At 44.6% G+C, this 17730-nt stretch overlaps 1 protein-coding gene across 2 annotated transcripts in view; it reads left to right on the top strand.

The window, feature by feature from the left end:
- jag2b (jagged canonical Notch ligand 2b) overlaps window positions 1–17730 on the top strand; it is a 232857-nt gene that overhangs the window by 104164 nt on the left and 110963 nt on the right. For both annotated transcript variants that reach the window (XM_060829495.1, XM_060829494.1), the window contains exons 4-5: window positions 11818–12072; window positions 17048–17108. In XM_060829495.1, coding sequence (XP_060685478.1) covers window positions 11818–12072; window positions 17048–17108 — 316 coding nt within the window. The remainder of the gene's footprint in view (window positions 1–11817; window positions 12073–17047; window positions 17109–17730) is intronic.

Raw genomic sequence — 17730 nt, 5'->3', positions numbered from 1 at the left:
TCTGTCGTGCCTCAAGGTGAAGCAGCTTGCTCACACTTGAAGAATGTTTACCTGGGGGTGTGCATGTGGTTCCAGCATCAGTCCAGAGGAAGGAGCTGTCAGTGATGCTTAGAGGAGTGTGTTAAACACACTTCCCAATCAGTGATGGTCTCTGGCATTTGGAGACAACAGTTTTGGTTACCTGCTGTCAACTATGAAGAAAAACAGTTGTTTCTTTTCCTTTAAAAAGAAATTTTGGGTCCTGGCCAGTAACCAAGGGAATAGAAAGGAATTCAAACCCCAAATAAGTGACATTTTGTGCACCGTACAAATAAAATTCACAGCTAGGGTGGAGCTGACAAGCCTGTTAATTGCACTTGTCAGGGCAAGACCTTAATAGTTCTCCTGTGACTTGGCAGAACTGTTTTTTTTAATCAAATAAACAGCACGTTAGGTGGAGATTAAACTGCACATTTTCACAGAGGGCGGCATTCAAGTGGTTGAATCCAAAAATGTGTTCCCTGGGAGTCCTGAACTAATCAGGATAAATTATACCCCATTTATACTGAAACTGCTAGAGAAGCTGCCGTGATATACGCATGGTGTTGAGGCAGATCTCATGCAGTCCCTCGCCACAGAACGAGGCCATTCAGCCCATTTTTTTCCTATTCATTCATGGGATATGAGTGTCTCTGGCTAGGCCAGCATTTATTGCCTGCCCTTAATTGCCCAGAGGGCAGTTGAGAGTCAACCACATTGCTGTGGGTCTGGAGTCACATGTGGGACAGACCAGGTAAGGATGGCAGATTTCCCCCCCTGAAGGGCCTTAGTGACTCAGAGGGGGTTTTCCTGACAATCAACTGATCACTATCATTAGAGTCATAATACAGATTTTATTTCAATTAAAGTTAAATTCCACCGTCTGCCATGGTGGGATTTGAACCCGCACATTATCTGGGTTTCTGAATTAACAGTCCAGTGATAATACCATCACATATGAGAGATATTCCAATAGCCCCAACACCCTAATCTTTCTTACCCTGTAGCCCTGCAACCAATTTTACTTTCCAATACTTGTTCCATTTCATTTTGAAAATGCTCCCAAAAATAGCAAATGTTTGTATTTAAATTGCGTATTTAATGCACTGAAGTCCCAAGGTGCTTCACAGGAATGTTATCACTCAGTGTGAGAGTGTCACAAGTTATCAAGCAACACATTCTAAATCATCATCACGCGACATACTGTGGGCCCCATTATGCAGTGACCAACAGAGTTACAAGATAAAAGAACAGAACTGTTTAAAACCATCTTGTGATTTTTCAAATAAAAAGAAAACTGCATTTCTGTAGTTCCTTCTAAATTGTCCTGTTGTTAAAATGAAGCACTTGGAATAGTAATGGAGCAGCAGGAAATGGCAGAAGAGTTGAGCAGAACTTTTCACAGTAGAAGACACCAGTAACATTCCACAATGACCGAATAATCAAGGAGCAAAGGGAGAGAACAAAATAAATTCTCTTTCTTTACTCCGAGAGTAGTAGGGGCGTGGAACGCTCTGCCTGCAACAGTAGTGGAACTCACAAACTTTAAGGGCATTTGACTGGTCATTGGGTAGACATATGGACGTGAATGGAATAGTGTAGGTTAGATGGGCTTGAGATTGGTTTCACAGGTCGATGCATCACCAAGGGATGAAGGATCTGTACTGCGTTATAATGTTCCATGTCCTAACTACAAAACCTATCATTAAAGAAAATGTGCCAGGGATTGTAAAGGCTGATCTATTCCTTGGACCCGTTGGGCTGGAGCTTTAGATGTTAAAAGAAGGAGCCACAGAGATAGTGGATGTGGTCACAGCAATCTTCCAGGATTTATGTAGGTTCGGAAAAACCACTGATGTAGCACTTTTATTTTAAAAAGGAGGGACACAAAAAACAAGTAACTCTCGGCCAGTTATCAGGAAATATGTTATAAAGAATGTAAACATGAGCATTTAGAAATGCATAATATGATCACACAGAGACAATGTGGCTTCATGGAGGGGAAATCATGTCTGATAAATTTATCAGAATTCTTTGAGGAGTTAAGAAGTGGGATAGATCAAGATGAAATGGTAAATGTAATATATTGGATTTTCAGAAGACATTCAATAAGGTATCATACATTATTTAATAAAATACAAAGGGCCCATGGTGTTGGAGGTAGTATATTGGCATGGAGAGAGGATTGGCTAACTAATAGAAGACAGAGAGTTGGGATAAGGGAGGCATCGTCAGGATGGTGACCTTAACTAGTGGAGTGCCTCCGGAATCAGTGCTGGGGTAACAGTTAATTGCCATATATGAGAATGACTTGGATCAGGAAAGTGAATGTTATTGGAGCCACGTGTGCGATGGGAAGGCAAGTGGTCAGGATGACAAAAAAGCACCTGCACACTAGGTAAGTGAGTGGGCAAAAACTTGGCAATTGGACTCTACTGTGGGCAAATGTGAGGTTCTGCACTTTGGCAGGAAGAATAGAGGAGCTGAATATTATTTCAGTGCAGAAAACTACAGAACAGAGCAATTTGGAAGTCCAGATGCATAAATCCGATAAAGCTAGTGTACAAGTTCTGCTAGTAACAGGGAAGGTAAATCGAACATTGGCCTTCATTTCAAAGGGAATGGAGTATAAAATTAGGGAGGTCTTGCTAAAACTATACAAATCGCTAGTCAGACCACAGACTGGAATACTGTGAACAATTTTTGGACCCTTCATCTAAGGAAAGACAGACCGACATTGAGGCAGTCCAGAGAAAGGTCTCTAGGCTGATCCTAGATATGGAGTGACTGACTTAGGAGAAGAGATTGAATGTTCAGAAACCTGTACTCATTGGAGTTTAGAAGAATTAGAGTGACCTCTTTGAAACAGACAATGATTCTCAGGGGACTTGACAGGGGAGATGTTAAGAAGTTGTTTTCCTTTGTGAGAATGTCTGGGACCAGGGGGTGTCACCTCCGAATAAGGGATTGCTTTTTTAAGACAGATGAGGAGGAATTTCTCCCCAGGGTGGTCAGTTTGTTGAATTCTTCACCACAGAGCACTGTTGACACTGGCTCGTTCAGTATATTCAAGGCTGAGAGAGATGGATTTTTAAATCAGGAAGGGAATCAAGGGTTGTGGGGAAAAAGGCAAGAAAGTGAATCTGAGGATTATTAAATCAGCCATTGAGTACTGGAGCAGGCTTGATGGGCTGGATGTCATTGCGAGTGTGGTGCTAGAAAAGCACAGCAGGTCAGGCAGCATCCGAGGAGCAGGAGAATCGACATTTCAGGCATAAGCCCTTCATCAGGAATGAGGCTTGTCTTGATGGGCTGAATGGCCTACTTCTACTGCTGTGTATTATCGTGTTCTGAGGTATAGTCACTGTTGTAAGCAACATAATCATAACATTGGATTGGATTGGATACTCCTGCTGTTAAGGGTCTACTGAGGCCTCATCCCAAAGAAGTATTGTTGCTCTTTATAAGTTAACAGGGGGAATGAAGCAATAGAAAATATTCCCAGTTCAGTTTGGGAGCCGTACTGACTGGTTTTTTGAACAATGTTTTCAGATGCTTTCAACATGAAGATTCTGATAGATGCAGTATAGCATCTCTTCAATTTGAATTAAATTTTGGAAGGATTGATGGTGTTTTTTACTCACCTTCTTGATTTCGTTTTAGTCCTTATCCTCAATTGTTGTGTAATATGCTGCTGTAGCTTGGTTACACTGTTGATAAAATCGAGTACATAGAACATTGAACAGTATAGCACAGGAACAGGCCCTTTGGCCCATCATGTCTGTGCTGGCCATGATGTTATTGTAAACTAATCCCATGGTCCATGTCCCTCTAATCCCTGCCTGTTCCTCTCTCTGTCTAAATGCCACTTAAAGGTTTCTCCAGTAGTTGCTTCTCCCACTCCCCTGGCAGTGTGTTCCAGACACCTAACACCTTTTATGTAAAGTACCCTTTCACTTTCATATTTGACATTTACATCCCGGGGGAAAAAGACTCTATAACTATTCACCCGATTCATGCCTCTCGTAATTTTATACACTTCTATCAGAACATAGAACATAGTACAATGTGGCGCAGAACAGGCTCTGCGGCCCGCGATGTTGCTCCGACCTGTGAACTATTCTCAGCTCACCCCCCACCCCCCTCCCCACTATCCCAAAATCATCCATGTGCTTATCTAAGGATTGTTTAAATCTCCCTAATGGGGCTGAGTTGACTACATTGGCAGGTAGGGCATTCCACACCCTTACCACTCTCTGAGTAAAGAACCTGCCTCTGACATCTGTCTTAAATCTATCACCCCTCAGTTTGTAGTTCTGCCCTCTCGTACACGCTGACGTCATCATCCCAGGTTGCCTGCTCAGCCTCCGACACGCTAGTGAAAACAATCTATCACAAATAAGTCTATTCTTTATCAAATGTGAGTAAATCCCGTCCCTTGGAATCTTCTCTAGTAATTTCCCTACCATTGATGTAAAGGCTATAATTTTCAGGATTATCTTTGTTACCCTGCTTAAACAAAGGAACAACATTCACTATAGTGACTCTGGAATAGTGATGTTGGAGTGCCCCCACTGCTGGGAGACTGTAATTACTGTGTGACATGTTTACATGGGCAGATACCATTGTGAACTGAAAATGTGTTGCTGGTTAAAGCGCAGCAGGTTAGGCAGCATCCAAGGAACAGGAAATTCGACGTTTCGGGCCAGAGCCCTTCATCAGGAATGAGGAGAGGGTGCCAGGCAGGCTATTTTATCTTAGCCTGCCTGGCACCCTCTCCTCATTCCTGCAGAAGGGCTCATGCCCGAAACATCGATTCTCCTGCTCCTCGGATGCTGCCTGACCTGCGCTTTTCCAGCAACACATTTTCAGCTGTGTTTTTTAGAAGAAAAGTGTGAATAATGTTGGCTAACTTTACCTGAGCGAGAGCTGGCAATAGGCCTGTGGGGTTAAATTCCTTTCTAGTCTTTAATTTCGACTTGTATTAGACTCCACTGCCACATACACTAGCTGCCAGAAAACTCATCCAAATGACCAAATTACCATTTAATACTGGATCACCTTTTGCTGTTAGAAAGGAATAACCATAATATTTGGGCTTTTCAAAAAAAAACTTGGATTGATATTCATAATCTGATTCACTTATTTGTCCTGGAATAGAAGAAAGCCATTCAGCCCATTAAGTTTGTGCTGGATCTTTGAATGAATTCTCCAGTTCCTCCTGTTCCTTTTTGTTTCCTCATCCTGCCCTTAACCCTGGACAGGTTCTTTTCAAGTTCACGCAATTCCAGTTGAACAGTTATAATCTGTGGGTGGCACAGTGGTTAGCACTGCTGCCTCACAGCGCCAGAGACCCGGGTTCAATTCCCGACTCAGGCGACTGACTGTGTGGAGTTTGCACGTTCTCCCCGTGTCTGCGTGGGTTTCCTCTGGGTGCTCTGGTTTCCTCCCACAGTCCAAAAATGTGCAGGCCAGGTGAATTGGCCATGCTAAATTGCCTGTAGTGTTAGGTAAGGAGTAAATGTAGGGGAATGGGTGGATTGCGCTTCGGCGGGTCGGTATGGACTGGTTGGGCCGAAGGGCCTGTTTCCACACTGTCAGTAATCTACTCTAGAAAAAATTTCATCTGTTGTGCATTTGGGTTTCTCATCAATTCCCCTTTTTTAGGTCTTTGAGGAGAAAGTGATGTCTGCAGATGCTGGAGATCAGAGCTGAAAATGTGTTGCTGGAAAAGCGCAGCAGGTCAGGCAGCATCCAAGGAGCAGGAGAATCGACGTCCGTCGAATCTCCTGTTTCTTGGATGCTGCCTGACCTGCTGCGCTTTTTCAGCAACACATTTTCAGCTTATTTAGTTCTTTGCCAGTTATCTTTATTTGGGAAGTGCATGAAGATCTTTTGGCGGATATGGGGAAGTCCACTGCATAAGAAAGGTGTGTGTGGGACAAATGGCCTCCTCCCAAACATTACTGTGTTATGTATGATCCTCAAGCAGTGTTGCAATGTTGACCTGTTGTGACCAGGGCTGGGTCTGGTGTAGTCAATACCTGATCACCAAAACCATGTTGACTTTGTGCTAAATGCCAGTTGGGTAGTGGAACAGTTCTGCCTTTTGATCCCATTTTCCCTAACCAAGCGTAGAGCTAATGTTAGTAAACGTACTGCCCACGTGATGTCAGCTGTTTCTGCACCAGCTTAGTGCCCGAACTGGGCTGGTTTGTGTGAAGGAAAGAAAACTTAAATTTCTCATACCGCCTACCAAAATCCCTCATCCTAAAACACTTCAGCCAATCAAGTCACTGTAATTTACAAAATATGGTAGGTAAAAGATGCATAGCAAGCTTCCACAAAGAACAACTTGAGTGGTTGGCATGTGGAACCAGGTACCTTTGGAATACAAATCTTACAAACGCATTAAGGGGAAGCTGCTTCGAGAAACAAATGGAAGTTGATGCAATTGGATGGGCTCGTAAGGAAATTTACCTTCTCCGGTGGTAGGTCCAATGCTGTCAATGGCCAGTTAATCTATTTATGCTCTCGCCTACAGGGAAGATTAGATTAGATTAGATTAGACTTACAGTGTGGAAACAGGCCCTTCGGCCCAACAAGTCCACACTGACCCGCCGAAGCGAAACCCACCCATACCCCTACATTTACCCCTTACCTAACACTACGGGCAATTTAGCATGGCCAATTCACCTGACCCGCACATCTTTGGACTGTGGGAGGAAACCGGAGCACCCGGAGGAAACCCACGCAGACACGGGGAGAACGTGCAAACTCCACACAGTCAGTCGCCTGAGTCGGGAATTGAACCCGGGTCTCAGGCGCTGTGAGGCAGCAGTGCTAACCACTGTACCACCGTGCCGCCCAACTGTGCCACCGTGCCGCCCACATATCTCTTCCTCATTCAAAATATTAGTATGGAATATTTCACAACCCATTTGAGAGAGCAGAGAGATCTTTAATTTAATGTCTCATGCAAAAGCTGCATGCATTGACAGTGCAGCACTCCCTCAGTACCCCACTGCAACTGTTGACCCAGAGTCTCTGGCCAGGCTTGAACCTGTAACCTGCTGGACCTAAAGTGACTGGCTCAGCAGAGTCGTACTAAGTTACATATTGGAGACGGTATTGGTGACCCAGCAGTATGTGAATAATAGCAAACGCTCACCCCTTTGTCAACATGTTAATCTACGCGGCCTCAGCAGCGTGGGAAGTGGGAGACTAGGGGAAGGAATGCGGAAACTCTGTGCGTATTTCAATGTCTGCCCTATCTAAAACACAGCACAGCATAAGTACGTGTGTGCTTCAGTTAGTCGCTCATGCTGGATGGGTGTGGTGGGGCCAACAGTCTTGAGAAAATAGCTAGACCTGAGATTTGTTTTGTTTCAGAATTCCTTAGTATTTCCGTTCTGGCTGAAAAAAGAACTCCGAGCAGAACTTCCTGCTAAGTTAGTAGGGAAACTCAAAAACAATGTGCAGTTATCAAATGGTGCAGGCCTCAACTACTCCCTTCATCTTTGAAAGGTGAATGCTAACAATCTTGGGTGTTGATAGCTGAGATGATGAGCTGAATAGGCATCTTGATTTGTTTTTTCTCTCTCCTGGATTTTATTGAATAGTTAATCCTTCCTTCTGGGGTCACAATGTCTGCTGCCCCAGACATTACCTAGTCCTGCACTCAAGTGCTCATGAACAAGTGTTGCTGTTTGACCTTTGAAGATACGATGGTCTATTCTAATCCTCTTCATGTTCCATGCAGGGATGTGTGCATGCTTACACGACCAGGTCATCTGACCACCATCTTAAAAACATGGATTTTCCCCGTTCCCTTCTCTCCCTGAGGTTCCTCCACACAAGTATTGAGAATAACTAATTCAATACAGGATCAATATTGGAGGTGGGATGAATCTCCTGTTTCTCTCTTACTCAGCTAATGATTATTAAACCATGAGGCAATCTCTTCCAAGTGTCTGAAACAAAGCAGAGAACGTCTTGGCTTCCCTCCGTCCACTCGACTTCCTATTGCTTTAAGTAGAATTTCAGATCGCCGTGGAGTAATGGAATCAGAACGGACGTTCTACCATCCTTTTGGACCCAAGTCTTTAAAAGTTGTTATGGTCCAGTTTTCTCAAGGAAGTTAGAAATATTGGCATTTGGAAATTTTGTCTGGTCCCTTGGAACTTATACTGAGGAAAGAATTTTCGGAGAGAGACTCTCAATTTCTGCTTTATCTTCCTTAACTGGCTACTAAGTTTTGATTGATTTATTACTGTGCCTAGGTACAGTGAAAAGTTTTGTTTTGCGTGCAGTACAAGCAGATTATGCCATATAAAATGTGTTAGGGTAATAGAAAAGAGCAAGGAAAACAATGCTACGGCAGCAGAGAAGGAGCACAAAGAGCGAGATCAACATTACATTTGAAATTGGAGAGATCCATTCAGGAGTCTAATAACAGCAGGGAAGAAGCTGTTCCCGAATCTGTTAGTGTGTTTGGATCAGCTTCTGTAATAGGCCTGTAAAACAAAAGGCAACCATTAGTCTAGGAGGAAGTGAAGACTATAGATGCTGGGGATGAGAGTCAAAAGGTGTGGTGCTGGAAAAGCACAGTTGGTCAGGCTGTTACCGAGGAGCAGCAGAGTCGACGTTTCCACCATAAACTCTTCATCGGGAATGATCGCCTGATGAAGAGCTTCTATTTGAAACATTGCTACCGAGGAGCAGGAGAGGCAATGTTTCAAACAGAAGCTTTTCATCAGGTGATCATTCCCGATGAAGAGCCTATGGTGGAAACGCCGACTCTGCTGCTCCTCAGTAACAGCCTGACGAACTGCTTTTCCAGCACCACACCTTTTGAACCATTAACATAGGGCCACCTTGTTTTTTTAAAACCAGATTTTCCAATAACTGAGGACCATAAATCCCATTTTTTAAATCCCCGTGAAAGCTTTGTTTGTCTTTTCTCCAGAGTCATTGATTTTTTTGTATAAAATGCAGGTGACTCACTGCACATGTTAAGCTGCGCACTTCTTTCTTTGATAAAACTACGTGCTTTTCAGTTCTGAAAATGTCCAAACTGGTCTGTATCTTCAAATGTTTCACACAATCCTTTAGTGTAAGCATGTATTCCCAACAGTTGGTTGTTAGATGAGGAACAATGGAGTGTAAATACTGGCATGGACCTATCTGGTGGAGCTGAACGATCTCTTTCTGTGGTGGAAAGGCTTTGTGATTCCTTGCCACTACGGCTTATTCCAAAGTGGACATAGCCATAGTGTACTTATCTCTAATCACTGTCATGTAGGAAATGTAGCAACTAATTTGTGGGAACTTGCATTGCGCAATGTAATAATGTCCAAAAGTTTGTGATAATGTTTGACGGTTAATTATCCACTGAGCGGACTTTCCAGACATTTTAAATAATCCCATAGGGATCTGTAGATATGTGGAGAAGGCAGATCGATGGGGTTAGAATTGATATCAACGAGGAGAAAGAGACCTCTATCCGCCATGACGAGGCCCTCCAAGCCCTCCGTTTCTTCCTTTCCTGGTGTCCTCACTAATGCTCTCATTCGTTTGGCCGAACTGGTCCTAACCCTTAACAATTTCTCCTTTGAATCCTCCCACTTCCTCCAGACCAAAGGGGTAGCCATGGGCACAAGTATGGGCCCCAGCTATGCCTGTCTCCTTGTCAGTTGCGTGGAACAGTCCATCTTCTGTAGTTAAAATAGAATAGAAAGCACATAGAATCCCTACAGTGTGGAAACAGGCCCTTCAGCCCAACAAGTCCACACCGACCCTCCAGAGAGTAATCCACCCAGACTCATTCCCCTACCCTGTTACTTTACATTTATCCCTGACTAATGCACTTAACCTATATATCCCTGAACACTCTGGGCAATTTAGCATTGCAAGTTCACCTAACCTGCACATATTTGGCTTGTGGGAGGAAACCAGAGCACCCAGAGGAAACCCACACAGACTTGGGGAGAGTGTGCAAACTCCACACGGACAGTTGCCCGAGGCTGGAATCAAACCTGAGTCCCTGGTGCTGTGAGGCAGTAGTGCCAACCACTGAGTCACCGTGCCCACATGTTACACCGGCACCATTCCCCACCTTTTCCTCCACTACATCAATGACTGTATCGGTGCCACCTCGTGCTCCCATGAGGAGGTTGAACAGTTCATCAACTTCATCAACACATTCCACCTCAACCTTAAGTTCACCTGGACACCTCCCTCCCCTTTCTGGACCTCTCCATCTCCATCAATGGTGACCGACTCAATACTGACATCTTCTACAATCCACCAACTCCTACAGCTACCTGGACTACACCTCCTCCCACTCTGCCTCCTATAAAAGTGCTATCCCTTATTCCCAATTCCTTTGCCTCCACTGCATCGGCTCCCAGGAGGAACAGTTCCACCAAAGAACACATCAGATGGCCTCCTTCTTCAAAGAGTGCCATTTCCCCTCTCACGTGGTTGATGATGCCCTCCAGTGCATCTCATCCATGTCCCACACCTCTGCCCTTGAACCCCACCCTCCAACCGCAACAAGACAGAACCCCCCTGGTCCTCACCTTCCACCCCACCACCCTCTGTATATATCGCATCATCTGCCGACATTTCCACAAATGGACCGCACCACCACACATATATTTCCGTCCCCACCCCTTTCTGTGTTCAGTAAAGACCATTCCTTCTGTGACTCTCTTTTGATTTGATTAGATTAGATTTACAGTGTGGAAACAGGCCCTTCGGCCCAACAAGTTAGGTCCATGCCCCCCACCAACCCACCCTCCCCTCCCAGCACCTTCCCCTGCCACCACAGGAATTGCAAAACCTGTGCTCATACCTCCTCCCTCACCTACAAGGCCCCAAAGGACCTTCTACATCCATCAGAGATTTACCTGCACTTCCACACATGTCATTTACTGGAACCATTGCTCTCGATGCAGTCTCCTCTACATTGGGGAGACAGGACACCTTCTTGAAGATTGTTTCAGAGAACATCTCCGGGACACCCGCACCCTCCAAACCCCACTGCCCCGTGGCTCAACACTTCAACTTTCCCCCCTCGCTCCTCCATCTCCATACCCTCAGCACCCGACACCTGGACGAAGAATGCCTCTGCCTTGGGACCCTCCAACCCCAGGCATCAATGTAGATTTCACCAGATTCCTCACCTCCCCTCCCCCATCTTTTCCCAGATCCAACCTTCCAACCTGTCCATCTTCCTTCCCACCTATCTACTTCACCTTCCTCTCTGACCTATCACCATTACCCCCACCTCCACCTACCTATTGCACTCTCAGCTCTCTCCCCCAACCCCAGCTCACAGCCTCATTCCTGATGAAGAGCTTTTGCTCGAGACGTCGACTCTCCTGCTCCTCGGATGCTGCCTGACCTCCTGTGCTTTCCAACACTGCACTCTCGACTTAGCATAGACGTCAGCCTGATCTAACTGAGGAACTGACTGGCCGCCTCCTGCTGCCACGGAGGAGGTGGGAACATATGGATGGTGCTGTTGGGAGTCATTAGGGTAAGAACATTCTAAAGCAGGCAGATGTTGCTATGCCATTGTGTGACCTGTTGGTGACAGATGATGTCAGGAATAGTTTAACAATGTGAATGTAGGTGAGCACACAGTTAACAGTGTTCACATTAAATGCAATTGGCTTGAGTGTTAATACCCACTTGTCCCTTGACCATATTTATGGGATATAACTGCATTGTCCATTCTACATTTAAGATAAACTGAGTGGATTTGTTTTTTTTCCTCTTCCTCATGTTTAGACGAAGGGCAACTGATTGAGCGAGCTGCTCACACAGGAATGATCAACCCCGGGGCCCAGTGGATGACCCTGCAGCACCATGGAGCCGTGGCTCACTTTGAATACAGCATCCGTGTGAAGTGTGAGGAATATTACTACGGCACGGCCTGCAACAAACTCTGCCGGCCCCGTGATGATGTGTTTGGTCACTTTGTTTGTGACCAGAATGGGAACAAACTGTGTATGGAAGGCTGGATGGGGAGTGAATGTACTAAAGGTAAGGAGTCTGCTGTTACACAGACTGGACTCTCAACTCGCGTTGATCCATCCATTTACAATTCAGGGCCTAGGAAAGGATACAGGGCTGGTACCAGGGGAGGGAGACGGTGAAGTAAACTCACTGCAAAACCTAGAGTTCTTCTTAAAGTCAGACAAGCTTAAAAGGGAGGAGCACGTTACTGTAGTTGCTGGAATCTGTACTAAAAACAGCAAATGCTGGAGAACACAGCGAGTCAGATGGCACCCATGGAGAGAGAGAGCAAGCTAATGGTTTGAGTCTGGGAGACTCTTCATCAAAACTTATTCATTTAGCTCTGCACGGTGGCTCAGTGGTTAGCACAGCTGCCTCACAGTGCCAGGGACCCAGGTTCAATTCCCGCCTCGGGCGACTGACTGTGTGGAGTTTGCACATTCTCCCCGTGTCTGCGTGGGTTTCCTCCGGGTGCTCCGGTTTCCTCCCACAGTCACAATGATGTGCAGGTCAGGTGAATTGGCCATGCTAATTTGCCCACAGTGTAGGTGCATTAGACAGGGGTAAATGTAGGGGAATGGGTCTGGGTGGGTTGTTCTTCGGAGGGTCAGTGTGGACTTGTTGGGCCGAAGGGCCTGTTTCCACACTGTAGGCAATCTTAAAAAAAAATTCATCTAGACTTGAAACATGAGCTTGCTCTCTCTCCGTAGATGCTATCTGACCCACTGCGATCTCCAAGTTTACGGGGAGGTCAAGCAGAGGTATTCAAAATGAGGAATTTTATTTGGGGTGAGGAAGGAGGAACTCTGTTCTGGCAGAAGAGTTGATCACCAGAATGTAGCTTTAAGACAATTGATGAAAGAACAAAGGTATGATTAGAATGTTTTGACTACATTTATGTGGTTTTTTTTAAGATAATAAAATACTCCATGTGAGTGTTAGCAAATAACGCAATGAGCCACATGAGGAGCTATTAATGCAGCTTGTCAAAGTCTAGATCGTGGTAATAGATTTTAAAGCACATCTTTAGGCAGAAGGAAAGTTAGGTTTGAGTTTGGGGGTTAGGAACCTGAAATGGTTGTAATCAGAATCATGGATGCCAGAATTGGAAGAATGAAGTTAATTCCATCATTTGCAGGGTGGAGGAGTTCCTGTCTGATGTGGAATGCACTGCCTAACAGGAATGTAAGCAGATTCAGTAGTAACTTGCAGACAGGATAAATACTTGAAAAGGAAAACATTAGCCATACTTTGGAGAAGAGCAGGAGAGACCAGAGCAAACCAGCAATTTCCCAAACCCATTAGCAGCACGATAGACTAAGTGGCCTGCTTTTGTGCTGCAAGAATTCATAGCTTGATGATATTGATGGGTTCCGTTAAAATGAATATTACATATCTTGGTCACAGGCTATTACATTACTTAAGCTTCCTAATGGTAACTCATCTTCAACACTGTAGGACACCAGCACCAATGTGGAACAGAACCAACATTTTATCATTTCAAATCTGATCTCTTGCCAATGTTGTGATTGCTAATCACTGATGTCATGAGGGTTGCACTTGGCATCGAAGGTAATTTTTGGCTGTAACTCAAGCTGTTCTTCATAAAAATATTGGAATGTGCTGGACCAACCAACATTGAGCTCCCTCCAGTTCACCCTCTCTCCCATTAGTCTGGTGTAGTATTGGATCATGAATTCTAAATAAAATACTGACAAAGTATCACAAAAAAATGGTTAACAAAACTGAAGCTTATCGAATATAGTCATTGGGCAAAAATTTTGTTTAAGAACAGAACATAGTGAGTCATGGTAAATTGTAGTTAAAAAATCACACAGCACCAGGTTATAGTTCAGCAGGTTTATTTGTAAGCACTAGTTTTCGGAGCGCTGTTCCTTCATCAGGGAGCTAGTGACCTGACAAAGGAGCAGTGCTCCAAAAGCTAGCGCTTACAAATAAACCTGCTGGACTATAACTTGGTGTTGTGTGATTTTTTTCAACTTTGTCCACACCAGCCCAACACCAGCACCTCCACATCGTGGTCAATCTTTAAACTGGTGGCTGGCAGACTGTATTGTTTGCCATGGGGCATTGATATGCTTCCTGCTTTTGTTTATTCTATGGAAAGTTAAAGACTTGAGTATTAGAATACAGAGTAAAATTTCAAAGTGTTTTGATGATCCCAAATGTGAGGGAATGGTGAAGAGCAAAGTGAGTGCAACAGAATGTAGCCGAGCAAAATGGGCAGACAGACAGCAGATGGAATTTAAGACAGAGCAGTGTGAGGTGATGCATTTTGGAAGGAGGGCTAGTGAGAGACTGTGTGGACTGAATGGCACAGTTCCAGAGTGTGGCGAGGCAGCAGGAACTTGTGGTTCAGGCACACTGATCTTCGAGGATTATAAGGCACATTGAGATCTTGGGCCTCAAAGGCATTAAATACAATAAAAAGGAAGTTTTGCTGAACTCTAGTCACGGCCTAGACGTTTTCTAGAGTATTGCATCTAATTCTGGTCACCGCACTTTCGGAACAATGTTAAAGTTCTCGAAGCTTGAGAGGAGATATGCCAGACTGATTTCAGGAATGGGGTTGGAGTGAGTTTGGTTTTACTTTTACTTGCAAGGTTAGGGTGGCAAAATAAAGGAGAGTTAAGGAAGAATTGATATGAGGTATGATTGTGACAGGCTTGGATAGTAGAGAGAAAAACCCTGTTTGGATGATGTTGATGGGGCTTGGGGACATTGGCTTTTATAGAACCCTGGTATGACACTGTACAGAAGATGCCAATCAAGTCTGCACTGACAAAAACTCAATTGCCACTAATCCCATTTCCCATACTAGGCCCATAACCTTGAGTGTTAAGAAGTTTCAAGTGCCCATCCAAGTACTCTTTAAAGGTTTCCCACCTCACCTGTTCTCCCAGACAATGCATTCTATTCTGGATTGGAAATGTTATCTCTGCTTTCTGCCCACAGATGCTCCCAGACCAGCTGAGTTTCCGCAGCAATTTCTGTTTTTGTTTCAGATCTCCAGTTCTCTGTTTTATTTTAGTACATTCCAGATTCCCACCAGCCTCTGGGTGGTATGGTTTCCTCCTCAAGTCCCCTTTAACCCTCCTGCCTTGCACCTCAAAATTGTGCTCCCTTCTTAATAACCTTTCAGCCAGGAGGGATAGCTGCCTTCGTTCACCCTTTTCATGTACCTTGCAACCTTATCCATCTCTATCAGGACCCTCTCAGCCTTCTCTGCTCCAAAGGAAACAACCCAAGCTTATCTAGTCTTTCTTCATAGCTAGACTGCTCCATCCCAGACAACATCCTGGTGAATCTCATCTTCACACCCTCCTGTGCAATCATGTCTTTCCTATAGTGTGGTGCACACACAGTACTGAGCCATGTCCTTATCAAAGTTCTGTACAGCTCCAACGGAATGTCCTTGCTGTTATAAAATGTGCCTCAACTGATGAAGACAAGAGTCCCATATGCCTTCTTTATGACCCTATTAGCCTGCTGTACTGCCTTCAGGAATCTGTGGACAAGTACCCCAAGATCCCTGTGTTCCTCTGAGCTTCCTGGTGTCCTGCATTCATTGAGTACTCCCTTGTCTAGTTCCTTCTTCCAAACTGCACCACTTTCCAGGGTTAAACTCCATCTGCCACTGATCTTCCCATTTGACCAATCCATTTATATCCTCCAGTAACCTAACACACTCAACCACAAGTTTTCTTATCACACACCTCCACCAAACCCCACCCGCCAACATTCTTATCTCCATCATTTATGACTATCGCAAACAATAAAAAAACAAGGCACTGATCCCTGTGGTACATCACTGCACACTGGGTTCCAGTCACACTAACAGCCTCTTATCGTCATTCTCTGTCTCCTGTTACTGTCCATTTTGGATCCAACCTGCCAAGTTATCCTGATCTAAAGCTTTTACCTTCTCCATCAGTTTCCCACGTGAGACCTTGTGAAAGGCCTTTGTTGAAATCCATATAAACCACATCAGCTGCATTACACCCGTCCATTTACTTGGTCACCTGCTCAGAAAATTAAACTAAATTCACAAGCCATGACCTCCCCTTGACAAAGCCATTCTAACTACCCCGATGAAATCATGCCCCTCTAAATGGAGATTAACTCTGTCCTTTGCTATTTTCTCCAATAGTTTCCCTACCACTGATGTGAGACTCCCTGGTCTGTAATCCCCTGGACTACCTGTACCACCCTTCTTGTAAAGTGGAACCCCATTAGTTGTCTTCCTGTCCTCTGGCCAGAGAGTGAGAGCTGCTATAATTTCCTTGCCCATCTCCCACAGCAACATGAGATACAACTCATCTGGACCTGGGGATGGTCGACTTTTAAACCCACCAAAAGCTTCAACATCACCTCCTCACTCCCTCCGTTGAACTCCTGAAGAACCTCAGTACCTCCTCCTGAATTCTGTACCTACATTCTCCTTCTCCAAAGCTATTTTGACAAGGGATGCTGAGAAATATGATTTGCTTTTAGACAATGAGTGATAATGACTGGGAATTCACTGCTCACAGAAATGGTGATCAATGATTTTGAAAGGATAAAGGATGGGCACTTTATGAATATAATTTGTTGAGTTGTAAGGCTGGAGTGTGGAATAGTAATGACTAGATTGCTGTATAGATTTGATGGACCAACTAGCCTCTTTCTGTGTGTAACATCTGTGACTCTGAACACAGTTATTCACTCGTTGGGAAAAGTCCATCTCTCTGCGACATATCCAGGTATCTGATCCAAGACAGCCAGTGCCCCAAGCTACTGATCCTGTCTGACATTGTTCCACTCTATCCATTGCTGATGGAGAGGCACGAACTGTCAGCTTAACCTGTACGCGTGCATGCAGAATGATCACCTGGTTGATATCTTGTGGACAAAGGCATTGGCCTCTCCATGGGGATGTGCTCAAAATAATTTGACGTCTCAATGAAATGACTCCTTCAGAATGTTCCTTTTGGTTTTGCAGCTATTTGTAAACAAGGCTGCCATTCGATCCACGGAGGATGTAAAGTTCCTGGAGAATGCACGTAAGTGAGCCCCATTCTGGGCAAACAATTGTTTTCAGCCAGCTGTTGCGTAACGACTGCTGTTTGGATGTTTGGTGCTTGCATTGTTTTAGTAGCAGTGGTTCAGTTTGAGAAAGATCCCTGAACAGTGTCTGCTTGTACTAAAAAAACAACTCCATGTTTAATTTTTTTTCTTTTCCCTTTTCGGGGTGGGAATAAAAGCAAAAAGCATTTGATCTGGTCACCAAGGCCCTGTGATTAGTGGTGCCTGAGAAAGGAGTCTGGTTTTAGTCCACAATACTCTTATGAGTTGTTGTGTAGAGGGATGTGTGAGTACTCAGCAAGGTTACTTTGGCAATGCTGTCTGTTTGTAGTTGTAAGCTCTGCTTTTAGAACTGCAACAGTTTGGGAGCCATGATTCCATCCTCTATTTTAAAACACAGCTGAGTTTCTGTTGACCAGTCCCAATTCTACCTGTGTGATTTACAATGAAAGAGCTGGCCATTGCTTTGACCCCAGCACCATTTACATCACCCTTCGAGAAATATAAGCCATTGTACGGCTTTACAAGAGCTGATGACTAGAAAGTAATATCGGAGAAACTGTGCCCTCCCTCTGGCAGGTTTTAGTGTCTATACGTTCA

Source organism: Hemiscyllium ocellatum, chromosome 8, assembly GCF_020745735.1.
Source record: "Hemiscyllium ocellatum isolate sHemOce1 chromosome 8, sHemOce1.pat.X.cur, whole genome shotgun sequence".
In the NCBI taxonomy this organism is placed as follows: Eukaryota; Metazoa; Chordata; class Chondrichthyes; order Orectolobiformes; family Hemiscylliidae; genus Hemiscyllium; species Hemiscyllium ocellatum.
This window is presented reverse-complemented; position numbering and strand designations above follow the sequence as displayed.